This window comes from Calonectris borealis, chromosome 1 (assembly GCF_964195595.1).
Source record: "Calonectris borealis chromosome 1, bCalBor7.hap1.2, whole genome shotgun sequence".
NCBI lineage: Eukaryota > Metazoa > Chordata > Aves > Procellariiformes > Procellariidae > Calonectris > Calonectris borealis.
In genome coordinates this window covers 3,152,097-3,179,100 of record NC_134312.1, presented here as the reverse complement: position 1 = coordinate 3,179,100, position 27,004 = coordinate 3,152,097, and the positions used below count along the sequence as shown (strand labels likewise).

The 27,004-nt window shown below is 45.9% G+C and overlaps 1 protein-coding gene across 1 annotated transcript in view; it reads right to left on the bottom strand.

Moving 5' to 3' along the window:
• PLXNA4 (plexin A4) overlaps window positions 1-27,004 on the bottom strand; it is a 432,942-nt gene that overhangs the window by 394,959 nt on the left and 10,979 nt on the right. The window contains exon 2 of the mRNA XM_075142680.1: window positions 16,686-16,868. Coding sequence (XP_074998781.1) covers window positions 16,686-16,868 — 183 coding nt within the window. The remainder of the gene's footprint in view (window positions 1-16,685; window positions 16,869-27,004) is intronic.

Here is a 27,004-nt window from a genome sequence, read left to right as displayed (position 1 = left end):
CCCTTTTTGCTTTGCACCGACTTCTCTGTCGTATGTAAACGTTAAATCACGGCATAATTCAGAGACAGGTTTGTTTATCTTAAAGAGAGTCAATTCTTCTTGAAGAAAAACAAAAAAAAAAAGAGAAAAAAAAGATGCTTCAACTTTGTTAAACTTCAAAAAATAAAATCACTTCATAAAAGCTGCTCAAAGATGGCACATCGCTGGGAGATATTTAAAATGCAGGCAGTGGGTTTTTAACTGTTCCTAAGAAACAGTCCTATCGAACGGAATGAGGGCCATGAGGTTAAAACTCAGCCGTCGTAACATTTATTGCTTCATTTTTTGCGAAGCCATTAACTGCAGGAGGACCACAGATGTGCCACAGCTCCAGCAGCTGGAGTGAAATTCAATACCCACATCAGAACCTAATTTATGATCAACCTGTTGGGAGGGGGCAGGGAGGCCAAAGTTCGGCATTCCTGCGTACCGCACGGCGGGGAAATCAGAGATGCACAAGGGTCTAAGAAAAGTCGCATGTTGAAAGACCTCAGCCAAAGCCCTTGCACAAACGCACAAGCACGCATCACGTGGAAGGAGCCAGCACTCACATCAGCAGTGAAGTCTTGCAAGTGGAAATTTTGCATCTGAAAGCAGTTGAACCCCAACAACACCCAGCTTTGAGCTAACGGTTCAGTTGCCTGTGAAGCCTCAAGACGAAATCAAAGTGCTACTGTGCTTGGTGCAGGACGTGCTCATTGCAAGTGACAGTCCGTTCCCTGAAGAACTCGCAGGCTGTGTAGAGAAGAGTGTAGGAGGCATGTAGAGAGGAAAGCGTTTTGCCTGAGGTCATGCTGCAATCAGCAACAGAGCCAGGAATAGATCAAGGGTTCCTGCTCTGCCATTATGTCATACCGAGTTTTTTCTGACTACTCTTCGTGCCCTCATGTTCTCTATATCACCCCCAGTCTGATCTGGCCTTTTGCATCAACCACCTGCTCCACTGCATTCAGATCCTTCGAAGGAACTTGCTCCTTTCCACACTTTCCCCTTTCGGTGTCTGCCTGCTCCGGTTACTTGTGCCCTTCTGATTGCAAGTTCCTGCGTATAAGGACCTCCTGCAACTGGAGTCATACACCTAAGTACTTTTGAAAGTATCTTGATTGCATCTTTGCATGCCTAAATACTTCCTCTCTTCTTTAATCCATCCCATCCTACTAATTTGAGTCTCCAAATCACATGGAAGTACGTTGGACATTCCAAAATATGTTGTTGAAGTGCACCCCATCACCCAGAGCATCATGCGGTGCTGGTGCATGGCGATGTGATGCCCTGCCCATACGCAGCAGCAGAATTCACAGGGATAACATCAGAGCCAGCCCCGGGATCGCTGCGGCTGTCAGATGTGTGATCCCAACGAGAGACCAGCCTGCTCATCCACTCGTAACTCTCTGAATTTGCTGGCAGTGCCCCCGGTCACTGCAGATGCCATAAATTCTGCAGGCTCCCTTTCCCTTTTAAATGAGCCTAAAGTTTTTTTCCTAAGCTTTTAGCAGTTTAAGGACCATTTGTAACAACATCAAAAAGAATCAATCACTTAGGGGTGCACACGTGCTGGGTCTGTTGGCAGCCCCTCTTGTCTCCTAAACCATATGAGTTGATGCTGCAGCCCAGTGTCCCCTCTCTCAAGCCATCTTCCATATATTCTTTGCAACCTTTAGGTGTGTGGGCCACTGCCTGGCCAGGTAAGAGCATCTGAGCTTCACAGAAGACGTTGGATAGGCCACCTGCATTAGAATGAAGAAAATACAGGACAGTACCAAGGACCAAAAGAAGTGGCCCGATCTGAGCATGTTAATCAAATTCCAGCAGGAAAATCATGCATAAGATAACCCTGCACTGAGCTTTTCTATTATCATAACGGTGGAGCACCTCACAACCACTAATTGTTCACGAGATCCCTGACAAAGCAGGGAAACACCATTACTGTCACTTACAGACAGGGAACAGAGATATAAGGGGTGTTTACATCTGAACAAGTTGCCGTCAGCTCCCTTTACTGTTAATGGAGAGAAAGAGACATTTTTAGGACACAATTCATCTGACCTAAAATAGGCAATTTCATTCTCCTGCAGGATGAGATGTCTCCTAAAAGGTCTGATTTCTCTTGCTGGACTGGAAAGGGAGTTGACAATACCTCCTGTGGATGGAGATATCTACATTTAATGAGATGAATCCCCACCTTGCAAAATGCGGGTCCATAAAAATCAGTAGCAGAGCAGGAAACTGAACTCAGGTTTCTTATGTTTTCATCTGATGCTCAGACCAAACCGTAGATGGACATCCAAGATGAACAAGGCCAAAGGGCCAGCCAGCAGTAACAAAACTGTGGAGGTTTGAAGGAAGCTACTTATGGGTAAGGAATGAAGGAGATGGAAGAGGGAAACCTGAAATACCTTAAAGGGCAAGGTCAAAGGACAGTCAGGCAAGGTAGCTATTGGAAGAAGAGAACCAAATGACAAGACAGCAGAAGAAATGGGGTCATAAGCTGTCCACAAGATGCAGGTGTGAGGAAGATCCAGGAGCAACATACACTGACTATCCCAGCGAACATAGACGGGGTAAACCTTGCCAAGACCCCATCCCCAGTCCGGACAGTGTTCAAGGAGGAACTCAGTCCTTTCCCGAACACCCTCTTCTCACTCCCCTCTCCTTCTTTTACAGCAGAAGAAATAGGGAGATTGGACAGATGAGTCCAAGATCACCCAGAGAGCTGGTAGTACATGGGGAACATAACTGAGAGCGCCCAAATCCCACCACAGCACACTAGACTGAAACCCGAAAACTGAATTTTCTGGGGATTCGACTCCAACTCCAAACTTTGCAGCTCTATCCAAAATAAAAAGAAAAAACAAACAAACAAACAAAAAAACCCAGAAGTTTGGAATCCGGGTGACAAGGCTGATCTGTGCATCTTGGAGGAGGGAACTGCAAGGAGGCTGCCAGCACGTGTTTCCATTAGGAGAGTGAAAACAAACGAAAAATAGCTAGGCTCTCCGTAAGCAATTAAAGAGCAGTTAATGAAATCACCTGTCACCAACAGAATTGACAAAACATAGAAAATAAGTCATGTCAGAGTCTGCGAGAGCATCCCTGGCACGGACAAGGGGCCTGATGGCTGGTGTATATTTAGTGCCAGTGATATCATCTTTCCTAGCAGGGCTTGCCTTCTGCAGCGAGGAGAAGGGCAGCACTTCCATGACAATGTCAGTGTGAGCTTTAAGAGGAAAGCGCCTGAGATTTCCTTCACAGGGAAGAAAGCAGCACGACGGTAGCCTGGGCTACATCACAGAGCAGGAGACAGGCAGGGGCTGCAAAGATGAAAACCCAGCGGGAAAAAAAAAAACATAATATCCATGCTGATATCTTAAGCACTGGCAGATGATAGTGTAACGAGTTTGTGGTTATTCAGGTCCTGTTGCCCCATCACAACCTGGGATTGCTCGGAGCTTTGTAGGATGGGTAGAGCGCAGATTCCCCCTAGCAGGTTCCCCTAAAGACAAATCCGTTTTAGCACAGTAGGGCATATAACACCTTGGTTAACAGTCCTGCATCTGCTCAGGATGACATTTGCATTACGCCGACAATTTTTTAAAGGCAGAGGATTGGAATACTAATTGCAACAGGTCTTTTAATCTCTTGCCCCCCATCACTCCTTCACAGCACCACCAGTCCCCTAAAAAAGTTAGATTCCCCTAAAAATGAGAGACTGGCTTAAAAATCATGAATTAACAATCAATGCTCAGCTTTAGCTTGCCGTTACAGTTACTAACGATTAGTGTCAGGATGCATTTGGGACCTTCAGCATTTAGGTGTTACATTTGCCTGCATTCCCCCAGCCCAAGCAGACCTCTTCCCTCAAAATAAGAATATCTCAGTCATGCAGCCCAAAGCTGTATTACATCTCTAAATGAACAGATGTAATACACCAGGGTACCCCCGCACTACTCACCATCCTAAAATCTTTTCTTTTCCCACTATATTATCATAATTTATCCCACTACTGGGGCTCCCAGATGAGTTCAATCCTCCAGCTTCCAAGCAGACAAAAATGCTAACCCAACAGAAAAAGCCTAAATGCAGCAGTCTCATAAGATCTTGCACCTCTCCATATATTGCATGCTAAGATAGACATGCAAGCAAAACAGAGAGACACAAATTTGAAAACATTTTCTTTTTCTCCATGAATAGTAAATTAGCTGAAAATTAAGAATTTAGGTGGGATTTGGGGAATTAATTTATATCATCACAAGGGGAAGAAAGGGCTTGAAAGCATCAAAAGATTTTGACTTTTCCATCTCACAGTAGAAATACCTGTAAGAAGAGAGCTAATTAAACAAAAAAAAAAAAAAAAAAAAACAAAAAGAGAAAAAGGGAGGTAAGGAGGTCAAATAACCATAAGTGGTTGTTTCATAGACCATAAAACTTTCAGAGCTTTGGAGGTTTGTTTGGTTTGTTGAAAAAGGGGAGGGAGAAGTGATCAGTTTGATTTGGCACAGGTCTGTTTTGGGTTTTTTTTATTTACTCTTTTTGTAAAATTTTCTCCATTCTGTAAGAAAACAACAAAATGACTTATTCTCATTGGAAGAGACAGACAAATACTCAAACCTAACAGGATGCCAAGGTCCCATCACTTACCAACACAGAGATGCTGTCTGAAGGGCAGGAGAAATACGTTAGCACGCCCATGTCCTTACCACTCAGGTTAGCTCTATCATCGATATGATCCCTTAGACCCCGAGGAGATAAATCAATTGAGTATGAAATCCAAGAGAAACCCACAGAAACTTGTAAGCAGTGGGGAAAAGATCAAAGCGCCTGTAGTGTGCGAAACCACATCCACCCCAGCAGATATCACAAGTCACAAACTCCCCCCGATAACCCAGCCTTAATCAACCATATGACAAATGAGGCAAACACAGGGAGATTTGCACAGTGCCGGTCGCTATGTTTAATTAGATTTCATCAGAACAGTTCTGAAAAATTAATATGACGAGGTCTCTACCAGTCTCAGTGATAACCTTTTTCCTGACATTGCTAGAATTTATTGCCAGCCTCAGTCCAAAAAAAAAGTTACAAGAAGTCAAAAGGAAAGATGACTCCAGACCACAGCCATGAGCATCCCAGCAGGGTGGGATACCAGTATGGCTGGCAGTAGAAACAGTGGTTTGCATTTCCAGGATGCCATAGATACAACAGCGTGCTGGGGTCTTTTGCCAATCTACCACATCGGCTAGAAAAACAACCAGCAGCAAAGCTTCCAAAACCCACCGAAGTCCCTTAGGAGTTCGTGTACTGTTATCCAAAGTGACCCAGCCCTGTGAATCACCAGCAGAACATGTTCAGCACGACAGAGAGAAACCAGAGCTGAAACCCACAGATGACTGGCTCCCAACTTTCCTCTCTAGACATTGCTTCTCTTGGCACCCCCAGGGTCCCAACCCACCTCCCATTGGAGCCTGGGAGTGCTCAACTTGTTTCCAGCACACACTTCCAGGCTCACTGCACCAAGGGGGATCCCAGCGTGGAGGCATTGGCGCATACTTGATGCAATGCTGCTGATATACAACAACTCTCACCAGGAGTGATCTTCTATGGAATGTGGCCCATGGAAGGGGTATCTCCGTTAACACAGTCCTGCTGTCTCTAGTCAAATGGAGATGCCAGCCCAGCTAGCACATCTATTTCCTTTTGGGGTCTTGCATTGAAATACCACTCCAACTCAACTCCTTTTAAATTTAGGAGATGAATGATCATCCTTGGGGTCATAGCTGGTAGAACACCGGCCAGTAGGAAGAAAACCAAGCAATGACAGAGTCAAGTTCATGAAAAAAGCATTATTGACATTAATCTAGATTTGACACTATCAGATTAGAGTCAAATCTATAGGATTAGCTGCTGCTATCACAGCCAGCAAGATGCTTTCTGGTCACCCTGGGCACAACATCCCAGGAGGACTTTGCTGGAGCCACAGCTTTGATTAACTGTCCTGGTCTAGCCTTCAGTCCATATTTCTACCCCTCACCCAGCAATGGCAGCTTTTCTAATTTCAGAAAGGGCCAAGGACCTGCAGCTCTTTCATTTAGGAGAGGTGAAAGGCTACTGACAGGGTTTTGGAGGAGAGAAAAAAAAAAGAAAGACAAGCGTCAGACCAAACAGGAACAGATCCCTGAATCCTGCATAGCAACACACGTCTTCACTCCCGCAGACACCATATGGGTTGGGGTCTACAAAAACCAGCACAACCCTCTCATGCTTCCCCCCAAGCTTCACACACATGAGTAACAACCAGCAATCCATCAAAGCTTGATTGCTCTCAAGCCAGGCTGCCACCAAGATGAAATGAGAGAGAGATGACGAAGCATAGCAAGCCAAAGTCGTTAAACCAAAATGAAAGAAGCACAAGGGGGAAGAGATCAAGTTGGACAGGAACAGGGGAGATTTTATTTCTGCTTTCCTTCTCATTGGCTTCACAAACACCACCAGCAGCATTCATAAGTGGTGGATATGCAGATGGCATTGAAGCCCCCTAACAGGGGTTCGCAACCACCACGCTGATGCCGAGGGGCTGCCGCACACTGGGGAGTCTGGGTGTGTGCAGAGGAGAGGTGGAGAGAGGCCCTTCAAATTAGCTCAAGCCAAAAGTCACTTATCCTAAAGAAGGGAAACATATTCCTTTTTGCCTTTTAATTAAGAGCTGGCTCATAAATCAAACCTCTTGTTCCTACGCTTCGGATGTCAGTTGAGGGAAAGGCTCTTTTTGAATAACCAAGGCCCCCTTATGCAAGCTGCGGTCCCTCCTCCAACTCCAGTAACACGGCTAATTACACCAGTTTTGTTTGCTGTTACGAACCCACCCTGCTTTTGCCACACCAGGAATTGGGCCTCTGATCACCCCCAGAAATTCCCAGCTATGGGTCACACACTGAGCAAAGCTTCCCCCAGTTTAAGCATCAGCGGTGGGGAGGAGAATTACAGTTAAACTGAGCATTTCCCTAAGTTTCCTCGGGGGTATCCACAACTTATTTTAAATTAAAGGGTTCCTAGAGGTGGGCTGGGAAAACTACTTAAGGCAAATTGTTTTCACAGAGCAGTAGCCAGAGAACAAAGCCTGAAAGGCATGAGTTTAAACTTTTAAGCAATATTTTTTGCATGCACACACGCACATAAGATATGCACATTTTAAAATACGTTTCAAATTTCAGGGAAAAAACATGGATCTTTGTCCATGGCTATTCTGTATCCAGCCACTCTGACCCTACTCTGTTGTCTCTGCACAGCAGTCATTTCTAGTACCTGGGAGGTGAGCTGAAGGTGTCAGTCCAGGCTGCGGCAGATACGAGCAGCAAATAGTCCAGCTGAGACTCTCAACAAAGCCTTGGACAACATAATGAGTGAACAGCGGGAACAAGCAGGTTTCATGCAACGCATACCCTGTAGGCACAACGGGATCCTGTGAAGGGCTTCAGAGAGAGCAGGGAACTGAATCTGGACCTGGTTGTCACGGCTTACATCTTCACCAGCGCTCAGTTCCCATCCTCTGCACCTTTTCTGCTTCCTTCCTAAAGACAGGAGCAGTCAGATTGTGATGTCTCCATCAATGCCTAACTGCAACCGAACCAGAGATCCAGTCACCCGGCCAACGGGAGAAGGCGGAGGTGAGACAGACTGCAGAGGTGATTTTGGGCACAGATACGGCTGCAGGATGGTGAGGGGGATAGAGTGGAGGATGGTGAAAGGAAAAGACGGATGCACAGTGCCTTATCAGGGACTTGCTGTTCTTTCAACTGGCTCCCTGATAACATATGGAGCTTAATCAAATATGCAAATGATGTCCTATCTAGAGACAAGAGAAATAGAGAAATAAACCCAGAGACCATGCATGAAAACAAGCCGATAAAATGAGAGAGCGGGTGGAAGGTTTCCTCTTTTTGATAAAATTATTTCAAAAGATTGAATTAAAGCAAAACTAATTAGGAGAACCACACTTAAGCCGACTTCCCGTAAGAAGGGGGTCAGCAGGCAAGAGGCATTCAAATCAAAGGCAGATGCAAGAGGCACTTCAAGGGCTCCCTGAAAAGTCATTATCCCAGTCAAAAGGGAAGGGGATAGAGAGGGGGAAGGAATGACAAGAGCCATTTTGGCTGGGCATCCGTCCGGGCATAGATGGAGTGTATGGGAAGTTAAATAGCCTCTCTTTGTCACCCTGGAGAGCAGAAGTAGCAGGTGAAGAGTAAAGCTGACCACCTAATGTCCCATCCAGAGCACTTCTCGGAGAACAGAGGGACAAAGACAAACAGAAGTACATAGACTGGGGGGGACGAGGACGTATCTGCTTTTCCTTGTATCCCAACCTTGCATGGTTTCCATCAACAGCACAGCCACGCCAGGTACTGCAGCCTGAATACTCCACGTCTTGCACAGAGCTACTGACACCATGCAGAACATCACCTACCACAACAGGACAAGTGACAACCAGCATCACTGCAAACTGTCCCTGGGGAGGCATGGATTTCAGCAAGGTAACCCGCAGCAGGACATTGTTATCTGTCCCTTTGTGTCTGCTTTTGTTACTAACATCCCCCTGCCTGCACAGCGCGCATCCGCAGCCCACTGTGGGGAAATCCAGCTCAGCTGCTTTGCGACTGGACACCTGTCAAATTCAAGCTGAAGCTTCTTAAAGGAAGAGTTTGAAGAGATGATGGTACAACCTGCTGCCTTCCCTGCTGCGATGGGTCCACTGGAACCCACTATTTCTCCTGGAGTCAGAAATAAAAACGCATGGTACAGCACCACCAGTGCAGGATGCATGGCAGCAGCCAGCGAGCGCCTCTGGACTTTGAACTACAGATTGTATCTGGAGGGATTAGACAGTCATTTGCAAGTCTCGTTGCACGGTCACAAGATCCCATCTCTGACAAGACTCTGAGGCACTGTAAAACCAGAACCTCCAAAAAGAAGAGGACGCATGTACGCAAGACACCCAGCAAGAGCACAGCTCAGTCAAACCCTGCACATCAGCACGGAGATTGCTGAGTAGTCAGAAAGCAGAGAGGGGTACTTGAGAGAGAGACACAGAAAATTAATTGTTCTCTGCCAAAAAGCAGGCTCTAACTCTTGCTGGGAACAGCAACCTTCCTAGCAGAAAAAAAAAAGGGAGTTTTCCTACTGCAGTTAGATACTGCAACGAGCTAACCGCAGTGTGCTACGCCGACAAGTTGTAGCTGGAAGTCCCAAAGCAATGGAAATGAGGGGTGTGAGAGGGGAAGCACCCGCCTGCAGTGACAGAGCAATTAGTGGGTATTTAAAACAAGTGTCAGCTGCACCATCCACCTGGATACAGGTCCTCTGATGTGGTTTAGGGCCTGGGGTTTTGCAGCAGAGGATGGATCACAGGGTAACCCAGGCTGGAAGGGACCTCAGGAGGTCCCTAGTCCAACCTCCTATTCAAAGCAGGGTCAGCTGTGAGATCAGACCAGGTTGTTTTGTCCATTCAGGCCTTGAAAATCTCCAAGGATGGAAACTGCACAACCTGCATGGGCAATGTGCCTCAACGCTTGCCTGTCCTTATGGCAAAAATCTTTTCCTTATATCCAGTTGGAAGTGCTCTCATGTCAACTTATGTCTCACATCCTCCCACCAACGTGAAGAGCCTGTCTCCATTTTCTCAATAAGTTCCTTGTAGGCATGTGAATGCTGCTGTTAGGTTCCTCCAAGTTTTCTCTTCCCCAGCCTGAATAAGCTCATTTCTCTCATACTCTCCTCTCAGGGCAGGTTCTCCAGCTCCTGGCCAATGCCTTCACCCTCTACTGCACTTGCTCTGGTTGATCAACATCTTTTTTGTACTGAGGGGCCTAAAACTGGGCATAGTATCCAGATATGGTCTAGCAATTGAGTTCAAGATGATCACCTTCCCCTCAATCAGTGCCCCTATTTGTATAGCTGAAAATGTTGTTGGCCTTTTTTGCTGTGTAGGCCCACTGATGGCTCATGTGCAACTTGCTGTCTACCAGGATCCCCAGATCCTTTTCAGGAGAGCTGCTCCCCATCCAGGCAGTCCTCAGCCTGAATCATTGCAAGATCATTGCACCTTTTCCAGGGGCAGGACTTCACACTTCTTCTTAAATGAGTTCCCATCAACCCCATTGCTCCATCCTGCCTAGGTCCCTCTGGATGGCAGAGGGATCTGCTGTTCAGCCAGATCCTGCCAACTGACTGCAGCTCTGGGATGAACAGATGCACAGGGGAGCCTGCTAATTTGACCTCTAGCTGGTGAAAGGTGAAGTGCAACAGAAAGATGCCCACCCACCTGCAGAGCAGCAGGGGAAGACAGACAGCACAGCACAGCCTACGATCGAGATGCACAAGTCCTGCATCTTTGATTTCACTCATGGAGATAGTATCCGATCACCCAACACTTTTAAGTCATGTTGGACTCCAGTATCACCAGCCAATGACTTTTACATGACCCAGTACAAATGGGTGTCACTGGTCAATATCCACATGGATTCCCATCACCACCCCTTTCAGGGCTGCCTGCTGGTACATCCAAGATGAGCGTCAAGTGCAGAGTACACCACAGCTACCAAATCACAGCTTTCCTGATGCTAGGCCAGAAAACTGAACTAGTCTTCAGGCATCTAAGCTGACAAGGACCTCTCAAAGAGGGACCATATATGAATGTAGGACACACACACTACTGCAGCCTTCACAGACGTCAGATAGAGATGGGAAGCTGTATCATTCCATCACAAGTGAGTGAAGCACTCAGACTCCCGCTGATTTAGGAAGCTGTGAGGAGAGGCCAGGGTGAGCAAGCCCCTCTTGCAGAAACCAGCAGGAGCCAGAGCCTCTACAGCATGTTTTCAGAGCAGTCAAGTCCACTTGCCAAAGTGGGGGAAAAACTTCCCACAGTTGGGGGAAAAAAAAAAATTTAAAAATCCCTGACTCTTTCAAAGCAGCAGAGGGAAGGAGAAGGAAGCCGAATTTCCCTGCTGACATTCACACAGAGCTGTCAGCAGCAGAACATCCTCCAGGGAATATCAAATCCGAGCAGGATTTCTCATCGTGTGCGTATTCAGAAACCCCCTCGCTTGGAGAAACAGTGAGGATCTCTGTCTTTGCCTGCAGTTATCACGAGACTGCAAACCTGTGCATGGCAAACCCAGGGCTCTCTCATTAGCTCCAACTCCTTGAATGGGAGGTGAGGTATCAGAGGAGAAAAGGAAGAAACTCCTCTCCACGTGGGTATGTCATGGTATCACCATCCCACCCAGAGCTCGGCTGTGGGTCGCTGCCCATCTCTTGCACACTTTTACCTCGCTCAAATTGTTTTGCATAAAGAACTCCATTTTGTTCCTCTGTTGCCCACTCTTGGCACCTGAGAGCAATCCAGCTTCATGGAAGGTCCTGACATGCTGCCAGTCCCACCAGCATTCAGCTGCTCTCTCCTGCTAAATGGGATGAAGCCATCTCTGCGAAAGGATCTCGCCCCACACGTGAGGCGGCAATGACTGTAGCAAGAAGACCCATCGTAGCAATCAGCGATGATAACAGAGCTGCAGATTTGGGTGTCCTTCAGGGTTACCTTACTGCAGCAGTCCTGACGCTACCGTAGACCAAGGTGTGTCTTCTCCAAGCCACAGCCTGACTCCTTCAATAGGTGTCAGTGGTTGCCACCCCCTCTTCAAGGCAGGTGGGCTGTAGCATCCAACCAGGAGAGCTGTCAGCCGGCTGATGGGACAGGGTAGCCACAGCTACGTGGCCAGAAACCGGCAGGAGCTCAGACTTGCATGTACTTTCCAATCCAATTATCTATCCGAGAAAGCCAGCCTGCTCCAACGCAACTGTGAGATGGGCCAAAATGAGCATTGCAAATCCGATCTAAAAATCTCCCTATGGTGTTTTGTCTCTGGATTCAAAGAAAGCAGGGTCTCGAGGGTTCAGGGTAATCTGGAGGGTGGTTCATTAAACCAGTTGATACTGAGAATTTTCTACTAAATAGAGGTGATACCTGGTGGGAAGAGCTGGCCAGATTTCAGAGCTGTCTGATATGAATGAAAACCTTCACCCCAAGTGGCAGTCCAAAACTAAAAAGCCCTTCAAAGACCTCAAACTGATGGGATTTTATGAAAAATGAAATACAGGCCACAGAGTGGAAGAATTGGGGTTTAAGCCAGATTTCTTTCTCTGCAAGGAATTTAGCATAGAAAAGGCTTTGAGTGAAATATTTTGCTGGAATAAAAAAAATATTTCTTATGGGGAAGTTTCAAATAAATGTAAATTACTACTACTCCATTTGCAAATAAACATTTCAAAATGGACAGAGAGCTTTGTTTTGTTAGAAGTGCAATTCCTAGGGCTGTTCCCAGGTTGACATTTGTAAACTTAAATTGCCCTTTACACCTGTGTCTACACGCAGAATAATTGCAGGTAAGTTGTATTGACTGGAAACTATCTGCACAAAAGCAATGACCCATAAATTAAATGCCTAGGGAAGGAATACAAGGAATACTGAATACTGCTACGCTCCCTTAGTGATGACAGGTATTAGGGGCATGTAATTTGGCCAGACACACCAGAAAAAAAAATCCAAAACAAGCATACAAAACCGTGCAAAACATCTCCATGGGTACATCTCTAGCTTTCTCCTGCCACCGGAGTGAAGAGCTAAGCGTGTAATGAGAGAGCGTGTGAAGGAAAAGAAAGCCAGTGGATTTCGGTACCTGGCTGTTTTACAACGAAGTGGTTTGTAGGATGCACGTACCCAGGAATAACTCCCGTTCCCAATGGTTGGCTGCGCTGCTGTTTGCAGAGAGGCAAAGCAGACCTTTGTTAAACTCAAGTGAGGTTTTCCTATCTCCTGAAAATAATCCCTAAAAATTCACAGGGGTGTTGATTAACTTTCAGCCACTGCTTTTGTTCAAAGCGCTTCCCATCATATATAGGAACTCACCCTGCCAATGAAGCCCACCAGGCACCCCGGAGTACACTAAAGCTGTGGCAGCGCTTACCAACGTGGTACAGAAGCACAGGGAACACCACAGACTGGCCAGCACAGGAGGTAATTACAGATACTGGGATCTGACCAAAGCACTGCAAGTTTAAATATTTCTCAATAAAAAGGACCACAGGATCTTTAATGCCCACAAGTGGTCAGGAGCTGGTTTTCCATCTCATCTGATTGGTCTAGTTTAGCGGTTTGATATGATCACACCTCACAACCTTTAGTGCATTAATTTTCCCCAATACTTCTTTGAGCAAGCAAAGTATTTCCTACCCTTCGCAGGAGGGAAAATGAGGTATGGAGGCACACCAGGAATTTCTAGTAGAGCAAAGAACTGAACCCGGCTGTCTCCCAACCCACTCATCCCTAGGGCACGTTTATCCATCCCCAAGATGCCACCAGCACCCATAAGGCCTTTAATCCAAGGGCTCTGGTTTCTATACACAAGGTATGGACAGGGGGAATTTTTCTTTTCCGTAGCGCTGCATTTTTATCTTTATATCTTCATTTAGCAGGGCCAGGCTGTGCTGTGGACAAGCCAGCAGAATTGGAGGGCATATTTCTACAGCACATTATTCAGTGCCTTCCCCTTGGTCTGCACATGTAGCTATGTGAATGAGCGAGGGTTGCAAAATGTATTTTGCCTGGGGCAGTGAAATAGCTGGGGCCAACCTTGTCATTCTGTTTCACTCACTCTTTTCCTACCCTATCTCTATCTTGGTTTCTCCTTTTCTTTCTCTCTTTGTTGTCTTGGTTACATGGGCAGATTCCTGATACGCTGCTAGTTTTCATTTTAATGATATGTTCCTGTAAAGTACAATATTTTACTTCAGTTGTATGTGCCACGGGATAAATTCCTTTGACATATGTGACATTTGTATATCAACTAACAGATACTGCTTTATGACTGTGGGTATTTTGGAGCGTATTCACAGATTGCATGCATCAAAATCTGATATACAGTCTGCATCTTTCATACAAAAATACGCACACAGAGAAAAAGACTGAAACTACAGGAAAAATAAGGGAAGTTTCTCCAAAACTATCTTGTAATTCCTTGCAGCGAGACTTCCAACAACTGAGTAGATCCTGCTATCCCGAAGATAATCTGGTAACTCCTCCCTTCATGCGATCCAAACCACTTCGCTGTAGCTTGATTAAGTAGTTGCACTGCAGCAGGAGAAAGAGCAGTACGTACCATGCACGGTAGGACTCAGCAAGCAGAAAAAAAATGTCAGTTCTTGGGCTTTGTCCACTGGTACATGGAGTTTCATCTAATCCTACAAAGCTTATTCCAATTTACCCTCAGGTATTTTTTTTTTAAACATAAATCAAACTTCACGCTAACATAATGGATAATGCTGGAGTTGCAATACCAATGTAGTATTTCCCTTGTTTCCTATTCAAAAGCACCTAATTGATGAGCCAAGATGGAAAATAAAGCTTCAAAAGGCCCATGAATTCTTGGCAGGGGCCAAGGAGTGTCAAGTGAAGATCCTGAGTGCCAAATTGGCCTGGTGTGGCACCCAGAGAGGAAAATAGGCTGGTGTCCTGAGCTCAGATACCCTCAGGAGCCCTGCAGGAGGGCAGTGTGTGGAGGAGAATCGATGATTGCAGAAGTCATAGCAAGGATGGGGTTGAACCTGCAGGAACTGAAGATTTCCAGGAGCCTGGATCAACAGGTCCAAAACTACCACACGCGTTCAGGGGAGCCCTATCTTGCTTCTCATTCTGCCTCTCTGGTGGAGGCTTATTCAGCCAAGGAAGATCTCAGCCCGAGACTCCACTCTGCTCCGACACACTGACCCAATGCAGTAACTACTGCAGGCAGAATATTCCACACATTAGGAAAAAGGGAATAAAATGAAGCTTTCTCAAATTACATCAGCCAGTTCAACTCCCCTCTTCTCATTCTTTACCCTATAAGGCTGTCCCTGCTCTCTACCGCACTCCGTAAAGCACTAAAAGCTTTCTCTCCTATTTTTCTCTATTAAAAGGAATCGGATCTTGGATTCTGCAATGTGACCTGCAAAGGCAAAGACAGAGCTGTGTCTGAGTCTGCTTTTCCTGAAGCCAAAAGAAAAACCAAAAGCTCGTAAGTGCAGGGAAGCAGCAGTCATTCTTAACTGTTTAGGTCTTTTGGATATTTACCATTCAGATCTCAGCTACCCCATATTTCACCCCCAAGAGACTGACTGGAGAACTAAACAGTTAATTATGATATCACAGATGACAGGGAAGCAAAGCTTAATTAGTCAGGGGAGGAGATTATTTTTATTACAACTGTTTAAAAAACAATTTGGCTCCTTTTGCACATGCCTGAATAGACTGTTAAAAAAAAAAACACATTCTCTTTTCAAATGCATCAGCAGCCTTTCCTCTGTTGAACAAAGCCAGAGACACTTGCCAGTGGGCAGGATCCTGTTCCCCTTGCAGACCTCCCTCGGCACGGGAGCAATGCCATCTGAATTTACATCCCTGATTTTCTTTTTAAGTGAAGAAACAGGTAGAGGAACAAAACCAGAGATTTCAGACCTTCCTTAAGCATCTGTGAACAAATGACTCCCTTCCTTCCCCCTGTCTGCTCCGTCCATTTATACACAAGCCATAGGTGACCAAAGGGTCAACTTTTCATAGCACCTTCCTCTCCCCAACCTGGAAGTTTTTATTTGCAAAAGGAATGCAAAGAAGAATCCACACCCAACCCAACCCGCAAGGCTTGCCCAACCTCCCTTCCCAGCTTCTCACCTATCTCCATTATTATGGCAAAGCCACAATCTCCTTGCACGTACAGTATTTTGCAGCACTCCTGGGTTGAGCACTCAGACAAACGTTGTCAGACTGGCACATAGGAGTTGAAATGGAGGCGGTGCCCATCATTAGCATGAGAAGGTCACTTATACCTCTTCTTGCCTTGAGAAAACCACAGGTAGATGATTCCCAGCTTCCACCTCTCAGGCCTCTCTACTATTGCCTTACATGGCAAACTACAGAGCTACAGCCATGCAACAGGCATATTTTTAGTGAGAATGCACAGTGAGGAACATTAATACACTCTTTATTGTATTTGGGTTTATGTGGCGTCAACCATAAACATAATCCTCATTATCATTCAAGACACAGCTTTCTTTTCATGAAAACTCTCTTCCCTCACTACAAGCTCCCAGCCTGACCTAAACAGAGCAACCACTAATCCCATGCTGGGCTTGTGGTGAAATCACAGTCCAGTCACATTGTTCTGAAGAAAGATCTCCAGATCATGAATCCTGTTTCTTAACAAACTTCAGCCGCAGTCAGTTTTTCTCCAGCATGCACAGATACCCTGTGATCAGCTACTTAATTAGAGATGGTCTGAATACAAAAAAATCTGTTGGATATAAACTGCATCAAGTCCGTCTGTGGCTGGGTCTGTGGTTTGACTTCAGAAACATTCACTTCCTGATGAAGATCAATTTGGAAGAAGGATTTTATGCTTTCTCACATCAGCTCTATCCCTCAAGGATTTTGCCAACCAAAACATTTTCTATCCTCAAAATAGGTGATGCACCTTAGGATAAGGACTGCGCTCACACTCAATGCAACACCGCAAATCTCCATAAGAATATGAAAATCTGAGTTAGAGGGCCACGTTAGGTCTTACCTTCTTGAGCTTCCCACTCTTGGTGCCCACAAAAGCCAGGGAGTGGTTCTTGTAGACGTAGGCAATCACAGATGTCATTCTGTCTCCATCCTCGGTGAAAATGGGGAGCCCTCGCACCATGGATGATACTCCCAAGGGGGCATTCATATCCAGGCCACAGAAATTGTCATCAATTGTTAACAGCTATAAACAAAAGGAAAGAGAATGTGAAAAATCGAAGCCACCGATTGTTTATCCATTTGGGAAGTATCCATCCAAGCAGAGACACCATTGCATAACATGCCTATAATTTATGCAGGCTGACAAATCAATGACAAAGGCAGGACTGGAGAAATACAGAGGTGGAAAAAAATGTGTCCAAAGTTGCATGATGAGTTACAGACAGAAGGAGAACTGGAAACTTGTTTCTTTTGAATGACAGCGCAGCAGGATACATTACGTTAAGCCTTTTTCCTACTGCTTTACCAGTCAGTTTTACCAGTCAAGACCTAGCAATCAAAGACAAAGTCTGCTGAAAATGTCTTAAACATATCTAGTTCTGTCAAAAAAAAAGTGTGCACATCGTTCCCAGGGGATCCAGAATAAGAACCACTGAGCTAAATCTTCACTGGCAAATAAAATAGACCCTGGCCTGCCCTCTGGTCCTGAGACCCAACAGTAAGGCTCACATTTATGAAACCTAAATAACCACCCCCCTCCCACCTCCAAACACTGTGGCATCACTTACATCTTGGAAATTATAGTCCCCCAAGGCATGTCCAGGCATTGTCTGGGAGAGAGCTGGTCAGCCCAGGCCAAATCTGCAGTAGGGACCATGCTAAGGATTAAACACTACGGATGGTGACTGCACACACTCCCTATTCCTGGGGTTAGTTTAATCATACATTCCCGGGTCCTTCTCTCATACTGTTTGGCCTGGGCACTGCATCCTCCTGGGTCTCCATTTCTTCCCCATGAAATGGAGATTATCCACATTTATCCATCTTACTGAGGTATAACTCACTGAAGTCCCTTGTAGAGGAGGGAAGGTTTCACAGCTGTTATGGGAGCTTTCCAGTGTTTGTTGGAGATACCTGTGAACTCTTAACAACCAGAGGAAAGGCCCTGTTCATTAATGCTGTTGCCTAAGCTCTAACAGCTCTTGCATTTGAACTCAACAGGTTTGTCATCAGACAGATGCTCCACTGAGATCCTTGCGTATGAACGCACGTAGTGTCTAGTTATCTCTGGGGGTGTTTCTTTGGGCTTCAGGGAGTTACAAGAAGTGCAGCAGCAGAAGAGTACAAACAACTCTTCTACCTTAAGGCACCATCCAGACAGTAGGTGAGGCTAATACAGGTTGCCAATATGAAGATCTCCACAGAATAAGTCAAACAAAGATGAAGCTCCAAATATCACAATAGACAATTGCCAAAGCAGTTAGACTTTATTAACTTCACTGGGACCACTCACAGATTTGAAGTTAAGCATCCGCTTAAAATGTTTTGCTGGACTAAGGCCTAGAAAGGCAATAATTAATTGTACAGGAAGGTTGCCTAGTTTTCATGTATCGGTAATAAAGGACCATGACAATTTTCTTTGTCTGAGCTCACATCTTCCTGGAAGCATGGCCAGAATATCTGCGGCTCCTTACTTGAGTTCATGAGCAGTGAAAGCTTGATAGTTGATTCATTTTATCCTCACCCAGCAATTACAGGGAATAATTACAGATGGTTTTACTGAATGGAAGAATAATGTGTCCTAAATGTATTTATAAACACATAAAACCTATGAGGATTTCAAACAGCCAGAACAGCTAGCATGAGCTCTATCCTCTAAGAGTCATTAGTGTTTGCGGACTGCCCTTTCCGAGCTAAAACACCAGCTCAAAGAGCAATTACAGATCAGATCAACAGCCTCCACGAGCAGCAGACAGGATGCTGCTAGTCTACAATGCCAGCACAAAGTCTAAGATAAATCTGCACCCCAGATCCAAAGGCCAAATTCATCTGAGGTCTAGTACCACCAAGCTGATGACCACACTTCAGAGAGGCAGGACACCCCTGCTGACAGCATGACTTGCAAATACACTGTCAAAAGACTGTTTCTGTGGATAATGAGAACACACACAGCTTCATTACATAGGTCAGGATGGAAAAACTGCAGCTTGTTTACTCAGGAAATACAAACGTGTTTGAAGCAGCGACGCTACCCAGATCTTTCTGCAAGACATGAGACACTGACTGTCAGAGATGAGCTAACAAGAGGAGTGGTGTGTTGGTCTGACGCGGTGTGACAAGCCTTCTGTCCACCAATTCACTACCCAACACATCCCCTGGTGTGGGATCCATCTCACCTAGCTTTAGCCATGTGAAATCTTAGTAAGTAGCCTACAGCAGTCATCTAAACTACCTCCATAATCAACAGAGGAAAAGAGGTACATCAGAGAACAAGCCATCCAACCAAACTTGTAATGCACTGGATCACCTTCTGATAGAGCCAGCTGATCGCAAAAGGGCTCCAGATGATTCACTCAGCCTAAGCATCTAACATTAAGATGTATCATGCTTTGAACAGGAGGCTGGACTATGTGACCTCTTGAGGTCCCTTCCAACCTGAATTGTCCTATGGATGTAGGACCTGAGAAGAATCTTGAAGTCAGGCCCAGTTTGACTGGAAACCTCTTAAGTTCTCAAATTAACATGATCTGTATTTCAAGGCTATAATAAAACTGCGTATGTGTCTCACTCGAACTGATGGCCTTACAGACTGAGAGAAGAATCGTTTCAGTCTGAAAGCAAGAAATTCCCAAACCTTCTACAAATGGCAGAAAGAGGGGCAAGGGAAGAAAGTCCTGCTTTGTCATGCTTTTAAAGGAAAACAAGAATTGGGAAACAGCTTTCTTCACTACCAAGAGAACGAAAAGCTTAATAGTGCCAGCAGACGTCTTACCTAGGGTGCAGTGTATGAAGCTCCATCTCAAACAACAGGAAATTACACTGACAAGCAGTAAAACGATAGCAATCAAACAGAGCTGGCACGGTCCGAGGCATCCTCCTTGGTGTAGCACAGCCTCCCACAAACTCCCTTCCCTACAGCACAGCCAAAACCAACTACTCCAGCTGAAGCACTTGGAGACCAGAAAGGACCCATGCAATCATCTGGTCTGCCTTCTTGCATGACCCAGGACCTCGAATCCCAGGCAGGAGCTGCCTGTGCTGTTTTGCAGGGAGATACAAGCTACTTCTGTTTGCTCCCCAGGCAGGTCTGCGCCTGCATGGCTGTAAGGATATAGCACTGAGCCCTCTGTAACACGCTCCATCAACAGCCAGGATGCGTTAGCTAGCGTATATGATTGCTATAAATGTATATCAGAGCTCACGTAGCCAGAGGAAGCTCTCACCCTCCTGCAAGACCCTGAAAGGATATAGAACCAGAGATCCCAGCATCAAGCACAATAACCTGTGGCTGATCTGCAGCACATCTCCAACCTGTTGAGACTTAATTAATCTAATTGCCACAGGTTAGTTCATCCTCCACTACACTGGGGCCAGCTCCAGCTGAACTCAGACCTACCCTTAATGGGGCTGATATCATGGTTTTCCCCCACACAGGCACAAAACTAAATTTAAACCCATTTATTTCATCTTATTTCCCTGAGATTATTTACAGAAAGATACATCCTTACAAGAAGGGCTTATAAGAAAGATGGGGACAAACTTTTTAATAGGGCCTGTAGCCACAGGACAAGGGATATTGGTTTGAAACTAAAAGAGGATAGATTCAGACTAGATAAAAGGAAGAAATTTTTTATGATGAGGGTGGTGAGACACTGGCACAGGTTGCCCAGAGAGGTGGTAGATGCCCCATCCCTGGGAACATTCAAGGTCAGGTTGGACGGGGTTTTGAGCAACCTGATCTAGTGGAAGATGTCCCTGCTCATTGCAGGGGGGTTGGACTAGATGACCTTTAAAGGTCCCTTCCAACCCAAACCATTCTATGATCCAAGCACCAGGGTGAGGTTGAAATCAGCACTTTCTCTTACATGACACAGTTCAGATGAGATCTAGGGCCATCACAGCACACCCTAGCCTCTGAGACACACAAAGTGGTGTGTGAGGGCAGATAAGGCCATGATGTTCACCCACGTGCTGTTGTGTGGGTGCCGGAGAAGCAATCGCAGAGTTGTAGTTTGCAATGTGGACAGCCATTCCTCAAGAATAGGAGCAAGGCCAGCAAGCCACACACCACATGAAAACTATTTTCATTTAACACATTTCGATTATTTCCTCTGGGGATCATCTGCAAAAAAATACCAGCAAGCGAAACCCTACAAATAAACATCACCAGGCTTCTGTGCAGCTGTGGCTCTCAGCTGCACACACGCCTTTGTAAAGACAGAAATACAGTCATCTTCTTCAGCAAAGAGAAACACGTAAGGAAGTTTGGATTTATGATGAAAGGGTCAGGAGTTGCAAGCACAAGTTTATTTTCAATTCCAGACACTCCTAGCAGCAATATAAAGTAGCCACGTTAAACTCTCTGGAGCTTCTCTGCTTGGCAATTTCACGTTAACGACTTTCCAGAATGAAAGCGGAGGTGAGGACATGAATTCACTCTGCTTGCAACACTGCTGCCGCACCAGCTGGGATACCAGGGAGGGGCAAAGGAAAGATCTAAAGAGGCAGGAATAGGATCAGCAATTCTCACATCCTGAGTTAAAATCTAACCCAGAAATTCACAGCACAGTCAGCAGGTAACTCAGAAGGGAAAGGGGACCTTGCGGTTGAGACATTGGACTGGAGTCAATCAGTTCATCATCCCACACCAGACTCCCACCTGCAAAAGAGGGAATATTACTCACCACCCCTCTGCCCCAGGGAAGCTGCTAAACACAGGTTTTTAAGGTGCTCTACATATCCGAAATATCTTCATGTGAGAATGATTGGCAGCTCCCAGGGCATAAATGCCCTCCCGACTCCCACCAGCTGCCTCTCCATCTTGGGCTGATGTGCAGGGGGGAGCCAGCTGGTGAGAGGCTGTGGTCTGGTCCTGCCGCCGCTCCCTGCATCGGCAACCTGAGGGTTCACCTGCAGCCGTGACACCGCGGCCAAGTGTCACATTCACCAGTGAAATTGGAAGGATGTGCAAAAGAATGGGCCTGATTTACAGGAGGATTCTGGCAGGCATTTGCCTTCTCCAGGATTAAGCCTATCAAATAAATAATTAACACATCCAAGCCCTCCTGGAGAGGATGGTTTTACAAGGCTGGTGCTGGCTCAGTCTCCTAGGGATTCGCTGAGCCCCAAAAACCCCCAAACTCAGCACCTCCTTCCCCATCCTCATCTGATTCCCCAGCAGAAGCGAGCACTTTGGCATTGCACAAATGGCTGAAGGACCAGATATTAGGGGACCAGTGCAAACAGTGCTTATAATAAACTGCAATTGTCCCTTAAACATCCGCTTTAGCTATTTGCCTCTGAAACAGCCCCTGGTAATCAAATACAGCCTAATCCATATTTTGGGAAAAGCTTCGATAAAGGATTAGCCATCCCTCGTTCTTCTTTGCTTTCACTCCGGCGAAATCTTCCTCCCCAATCAAAGCACCGGGGCCTTTTTCCAGATATCTCAGCAGGCTCCAAAGCAATTCCACAGACTCACTGGGGATAAAGGCTGTCCCAACGGCCAAGTCTCGCCTTTGATTTACAGCTAATACCTAACAGCCCTGTCTTCATATGGTGGCAGGTACTTGGCTTCTCACTCTTCTTATCTCAGGCATGGCTACGCCAGACGATGGAGGGAACGCATACATTACGGCTGCCTGTGCTGCCAGCAGGGCCAGGGAGCCAACAGCAATAAGAAATCAACAGTAATATGCATTTGAGTCTTTGCGAGGAGATATCCAAGGTCTTTTCCATCACCTGACTGCAAGATGTTTTTTCCTTCCTCACTGTAAGGGCTGAGTGAGGGTGAGGGTGGGCATATATCCTACTCAATAGGACATTTAAAAATCTAGAGGGATGGAAACCCTAGGAAAATCTGTCACCAGGAACTTCACGGTACCTGAAGAGAAGATGGGTGATTACAAGCTAGGAAATTTAGGGTCTAGATCACCTGGTGCAAGGGTGAACCATAAATCCCCACCCAGCAGAGTTGTAAATGATGGAAACCATCTCCCTGCAAACCACAGGTCTTCAAACTCCAACAGCAGCAGTATGATACCCAAGGCTTGTGCTTCTCCTGTTTGCCTGTGCATGTCCTCTTGATGGTATCAGCATATCAGTATTCACTGCTTGGTGAACTTCTGTTAGATGCTGGTTTGCCCTGCCCCTGGCATTAGTACCTTGCCTTCCTTGAGCTGGATTGACTCTGCCTCTGACCTCCTGCAGTATCTCTGCTTCTGGTCATGCTGCCTCCGAGTCTCTCTTCCAACTCCTCTGAGACCAGTGGACTTTGGTTCATCCGACCTTCACGATCTGTGCTGTGAACTTCAGCAGAACCATCACATTTCAGCCCGTTGGCTGTGTCTAGCTATGAGGTCCTAGTGCAGGATGGAGACAGCCCTTCTGACTTTCACCTCATGCCACATCATTCACATAATTTGATGCCTGTTATTGCCCTAATCATCAGATGCATTCCTGACAGTGGGTCAGGAAAAGGCTGCGGGCTTGCCCAGTGAGCATCAACGGCTGTAAACCTTTGTCACCTGCAATTCAAAGCCACAGGGAAATTTTGTAGACAAAAAGATGGGAAGCCTGGGCTACCAACCAAAGATAGCATAGATCACCAACGAAGCCACTCATCAGTGGTTAGCCTGCAGTCTAATGCCATACAAAAATATCCAGTACTGTTTCCCCAAGGTGCTCTGTGATATAATGGAAGCTGGATAAAGAGCCAGCATTTGGAAATACATTATAATTGCATACTCCTTTTCACTTGTGCAACCACAGCAATGGTTACCATGCAATTACATGTCACCATATACAAATGACAGTGCAGTTACAGTAACTTTACCAATTACAGGGAAATTGCACCCACCATGCTAAGAGGTTTTCATTCAAACATAATTCAGGAATACAAGAACAGGGGAGAAAGTTACTCAAATTGACTAGAACTGGTACAGGAGTTTGGTTTTTAGGTCTGTAGTTTAAGCATCAGTTCAAAGACTGGTGTCAAGTTTCCAGAGTGCTGCAGAATCTTAATGTAGTACAGACTTTTTATGCCTCCATTTATGTTCCTGCTATACTGTGAGCATAAGGCTTCCCAACAGTCTATACCATGTACCTCCACATCGTAAAATTTGCAATTTCCTGAAGAGGAGGCTGCCTTTCTTACAGAGACCAACAGGTTTCTTTAGTCTTCAGGCCTTTTGCTCAGCAGAGCTGGCTGATTATTAGTAAGAAGTGATTGTTGCTATAAATTTAGCATCGTCTAAGTCCCGACTTTCTGAATGATTAGTGTGCCAAAAGATGTCTACAATGTACATGGGTTAGTGAACCCCTAAAAATTTTCTAGACTCCAATATTACAAAATTTAAGCAATACTGGTAGTAAGTTTGCTTTTCTTATTTCCCGCTGCAGACCCTGGAGATGCAGACCACAGCTTTCAGGGTCTGCTGACTCTGTGTCACAGCCACAGAGCAGCAAGTGCAAATGCTTTTCAGCCCATGGCTTGTTCTCAAACACTTGTTCCCACTTTTGCTATGCACGTTGCCTTACTACTGGCATGGGATGGGTCAGCAGCAGCATTTCTGCTCTGGAAGCAGCGCTGGGCTGTCAGAGGGAAACAGTTCATGCCCCTGTGAAGGAAAGTCCAAGACTGACTATCCAGAGAAGCACATAGACATCAAGTGTGCAATACTGTCCTCGGCAAAACAACATACTTGCTTCTTGGTCACTTGCACAGAAGACACTCCTACCATTACAAGTGAAGATGCAATTAAGGATCCAGCCTCCAACACCAGGAGATCAATGAATCCATGTTACTGGCAGATGGTGTACTGATACCGGCTTCACCACATCCCTCAGCTCCTATGTCAACTTCACCTCCAAGAGTCTGTCGGGAGAAACAGTCGCACTATGTCGTGATAAACAAGAGAAGGTGCAAAACAGACTCAGATACTTGGGAATATTTTCCAGTGGGATATTTACACTCTCTGTGTTTGGATATTGTAACTTAAGTGATATTTCAAGTGCCTTGGTTAGAGCCCAAGGGTCTGATATAGGCAGGGAAGAGGGGCAATACGTCTAGCAACAATGCAGAGTGTCAGACCGAGATAGCACAAACACTCTTATTTATGGAGGTCTTCACATCCCGTATCCCAAACACTACCACTGTGCCAGCCAAATCGCCCTTTTCCGTAAGTCATTTCGACCTCCTCAAAAAAATTCTGACATTTCGATTCCAAATCCGAGCATGAGCACACCAACCCATGTAGCTGGGGTGAAAATCAGATCCCTGAGGTGTGTGGTCACTGAGGTTCATGCCCTCACAGGTGGTGTACCTACAAACAAGAAGGATGGATGGGACCTGAAGACCAGCAAATGTGACTGTAAAAGGAAGCTGAGTTCTTCCCCAGTCCCATAAACTTCCCTCTGCTGGCTCAGAAGCTGGAGGATCATACGGATGAGGCACTGAAGGATAAACAGAGGAATATAATCTCTGTGGCTCTCAGCTCAGTGCTTTCCATGAGCTTTAAAAAATTCACTTAAAATTTTTCACACCCCAAAAAAAAGAGATTATTGAGTGTGGAGACTCTGCCTTTGAAACTGCCATGGTCTATCGGGTAAATAAGCATTTAGGGATTTTTCAAAAGGGAAGTATTGATCAAATAAGCTGCTAGAGCTCTTCTGTAAGAACATATTCCAGCAGCAAAGCTATGTTATGCACCTGAAACACAGTAGCACTGACTTCCCCTGGTGCTGCTGTAGCTGAGATGGGGAGTAAGAGTCCCAGAGGGAGAAAACCTTAGGTGAAAAGGGTTTTCTGGGTAGGCAGAAAGACACCTTTGAGAGAAGGAAAAGTGCTCACCAGCTGCTGCATTTTATCCTAAAGGATGTTGCATTTCCATGATCAGCCAAAGGTTGTCCACATAACAAATTCCTGGAAACATCAACTGCAGTGATGAAAGAGGGGTAAGTAGAGGCTAGAGCTCTATCCTCTGTCAGCTATGCCCCGTAATCCTGAGCATCCTTGCCGTAACAGGGGTTTCTCTCAGGCATGTCCATCCAATAGAGACACTAACAAAGAAACATTCCCTTCCCCAAGGTACAAACTCTCACGTCCATCTTCACCAGATGGACACAACAGCCACACTGCAGGGCTCTTCCAAGGTCTCCACAGCAATGTCATTGCTGTCTGCTACATGCAACGTTCAAGGGTGTAGGAGCCTTCTCTTGCTGACCTGTCCTCCCTTTCACAGAAAACGTGCCTGGCCCATTATCTCCCAATACTTGCTGGCAGCAGAATGGTTAAACCAGCATTTCTGGAGCATTTCTGGCAGCTGCCAGGCACCCCTCATTCCTATTCCAGTGACGCACACCAGCACCTTGCCGGATAGAGTCCAGCTGCCTCCTCTACGCCGGCACCACCAGAGATTCTCCACTGAATCACAATTACTATAATTATTATTTTGTTACACAGACAAAATTATCATTTGGGCTGCAAAGTGCCACGCACACCAACAGCGCTATAAATTAAAAAAACAATGCTGCTTTGTATGCAAGCAACACCTTCACCCGGAGATCCCAGAGCCGCTTAAAAGCATTAATTAAGCCTCACCGCGGTCCTGCAAAGGTAAGCTAAGTGTAGTAATGAACAACATGTATGTGCTGTTGCTCTTCAACACGGGGAAATTGAGAGAGCTCGCCTGGGTACGAGAGGCCCCGGCTTGCTCACCAAATAATGGAGAATCGTGCCGAGCTCCAGGGCTGTGCATCTGTACCAGGGAGAACCGAGTTGTATCTGGTCCTATCATCTCACAGAAAATGAATTTAAAGAAACCTGGTTATCAGTTTAAACAACTAACAAAAGCACTCGAGCCCTGAAAAGAAAAATCTCCCATTTGCTGCCTCTATCTGTGCAGATCTCGGTACTTGAGGAATTCAGAGCATTTGTATCAGCCGAGTATAAATTCAAGCCATTAAGCCCAAACTCCTCCTGCATCTGAAAGCGGGACTGTGCAAGCGGAAGGCTGCAGCCGGCCCTCAGAAGCAGGGACACCATTACAATCACAGCCCTGTGTTTCTTGGCGTGGGACCCCGACCAATAGCCCCAACCCATTGATAAGTGCTGGGTCATTCCCTCATTAGGAGGAGCACATTTTTATTATTCCCTTCTGC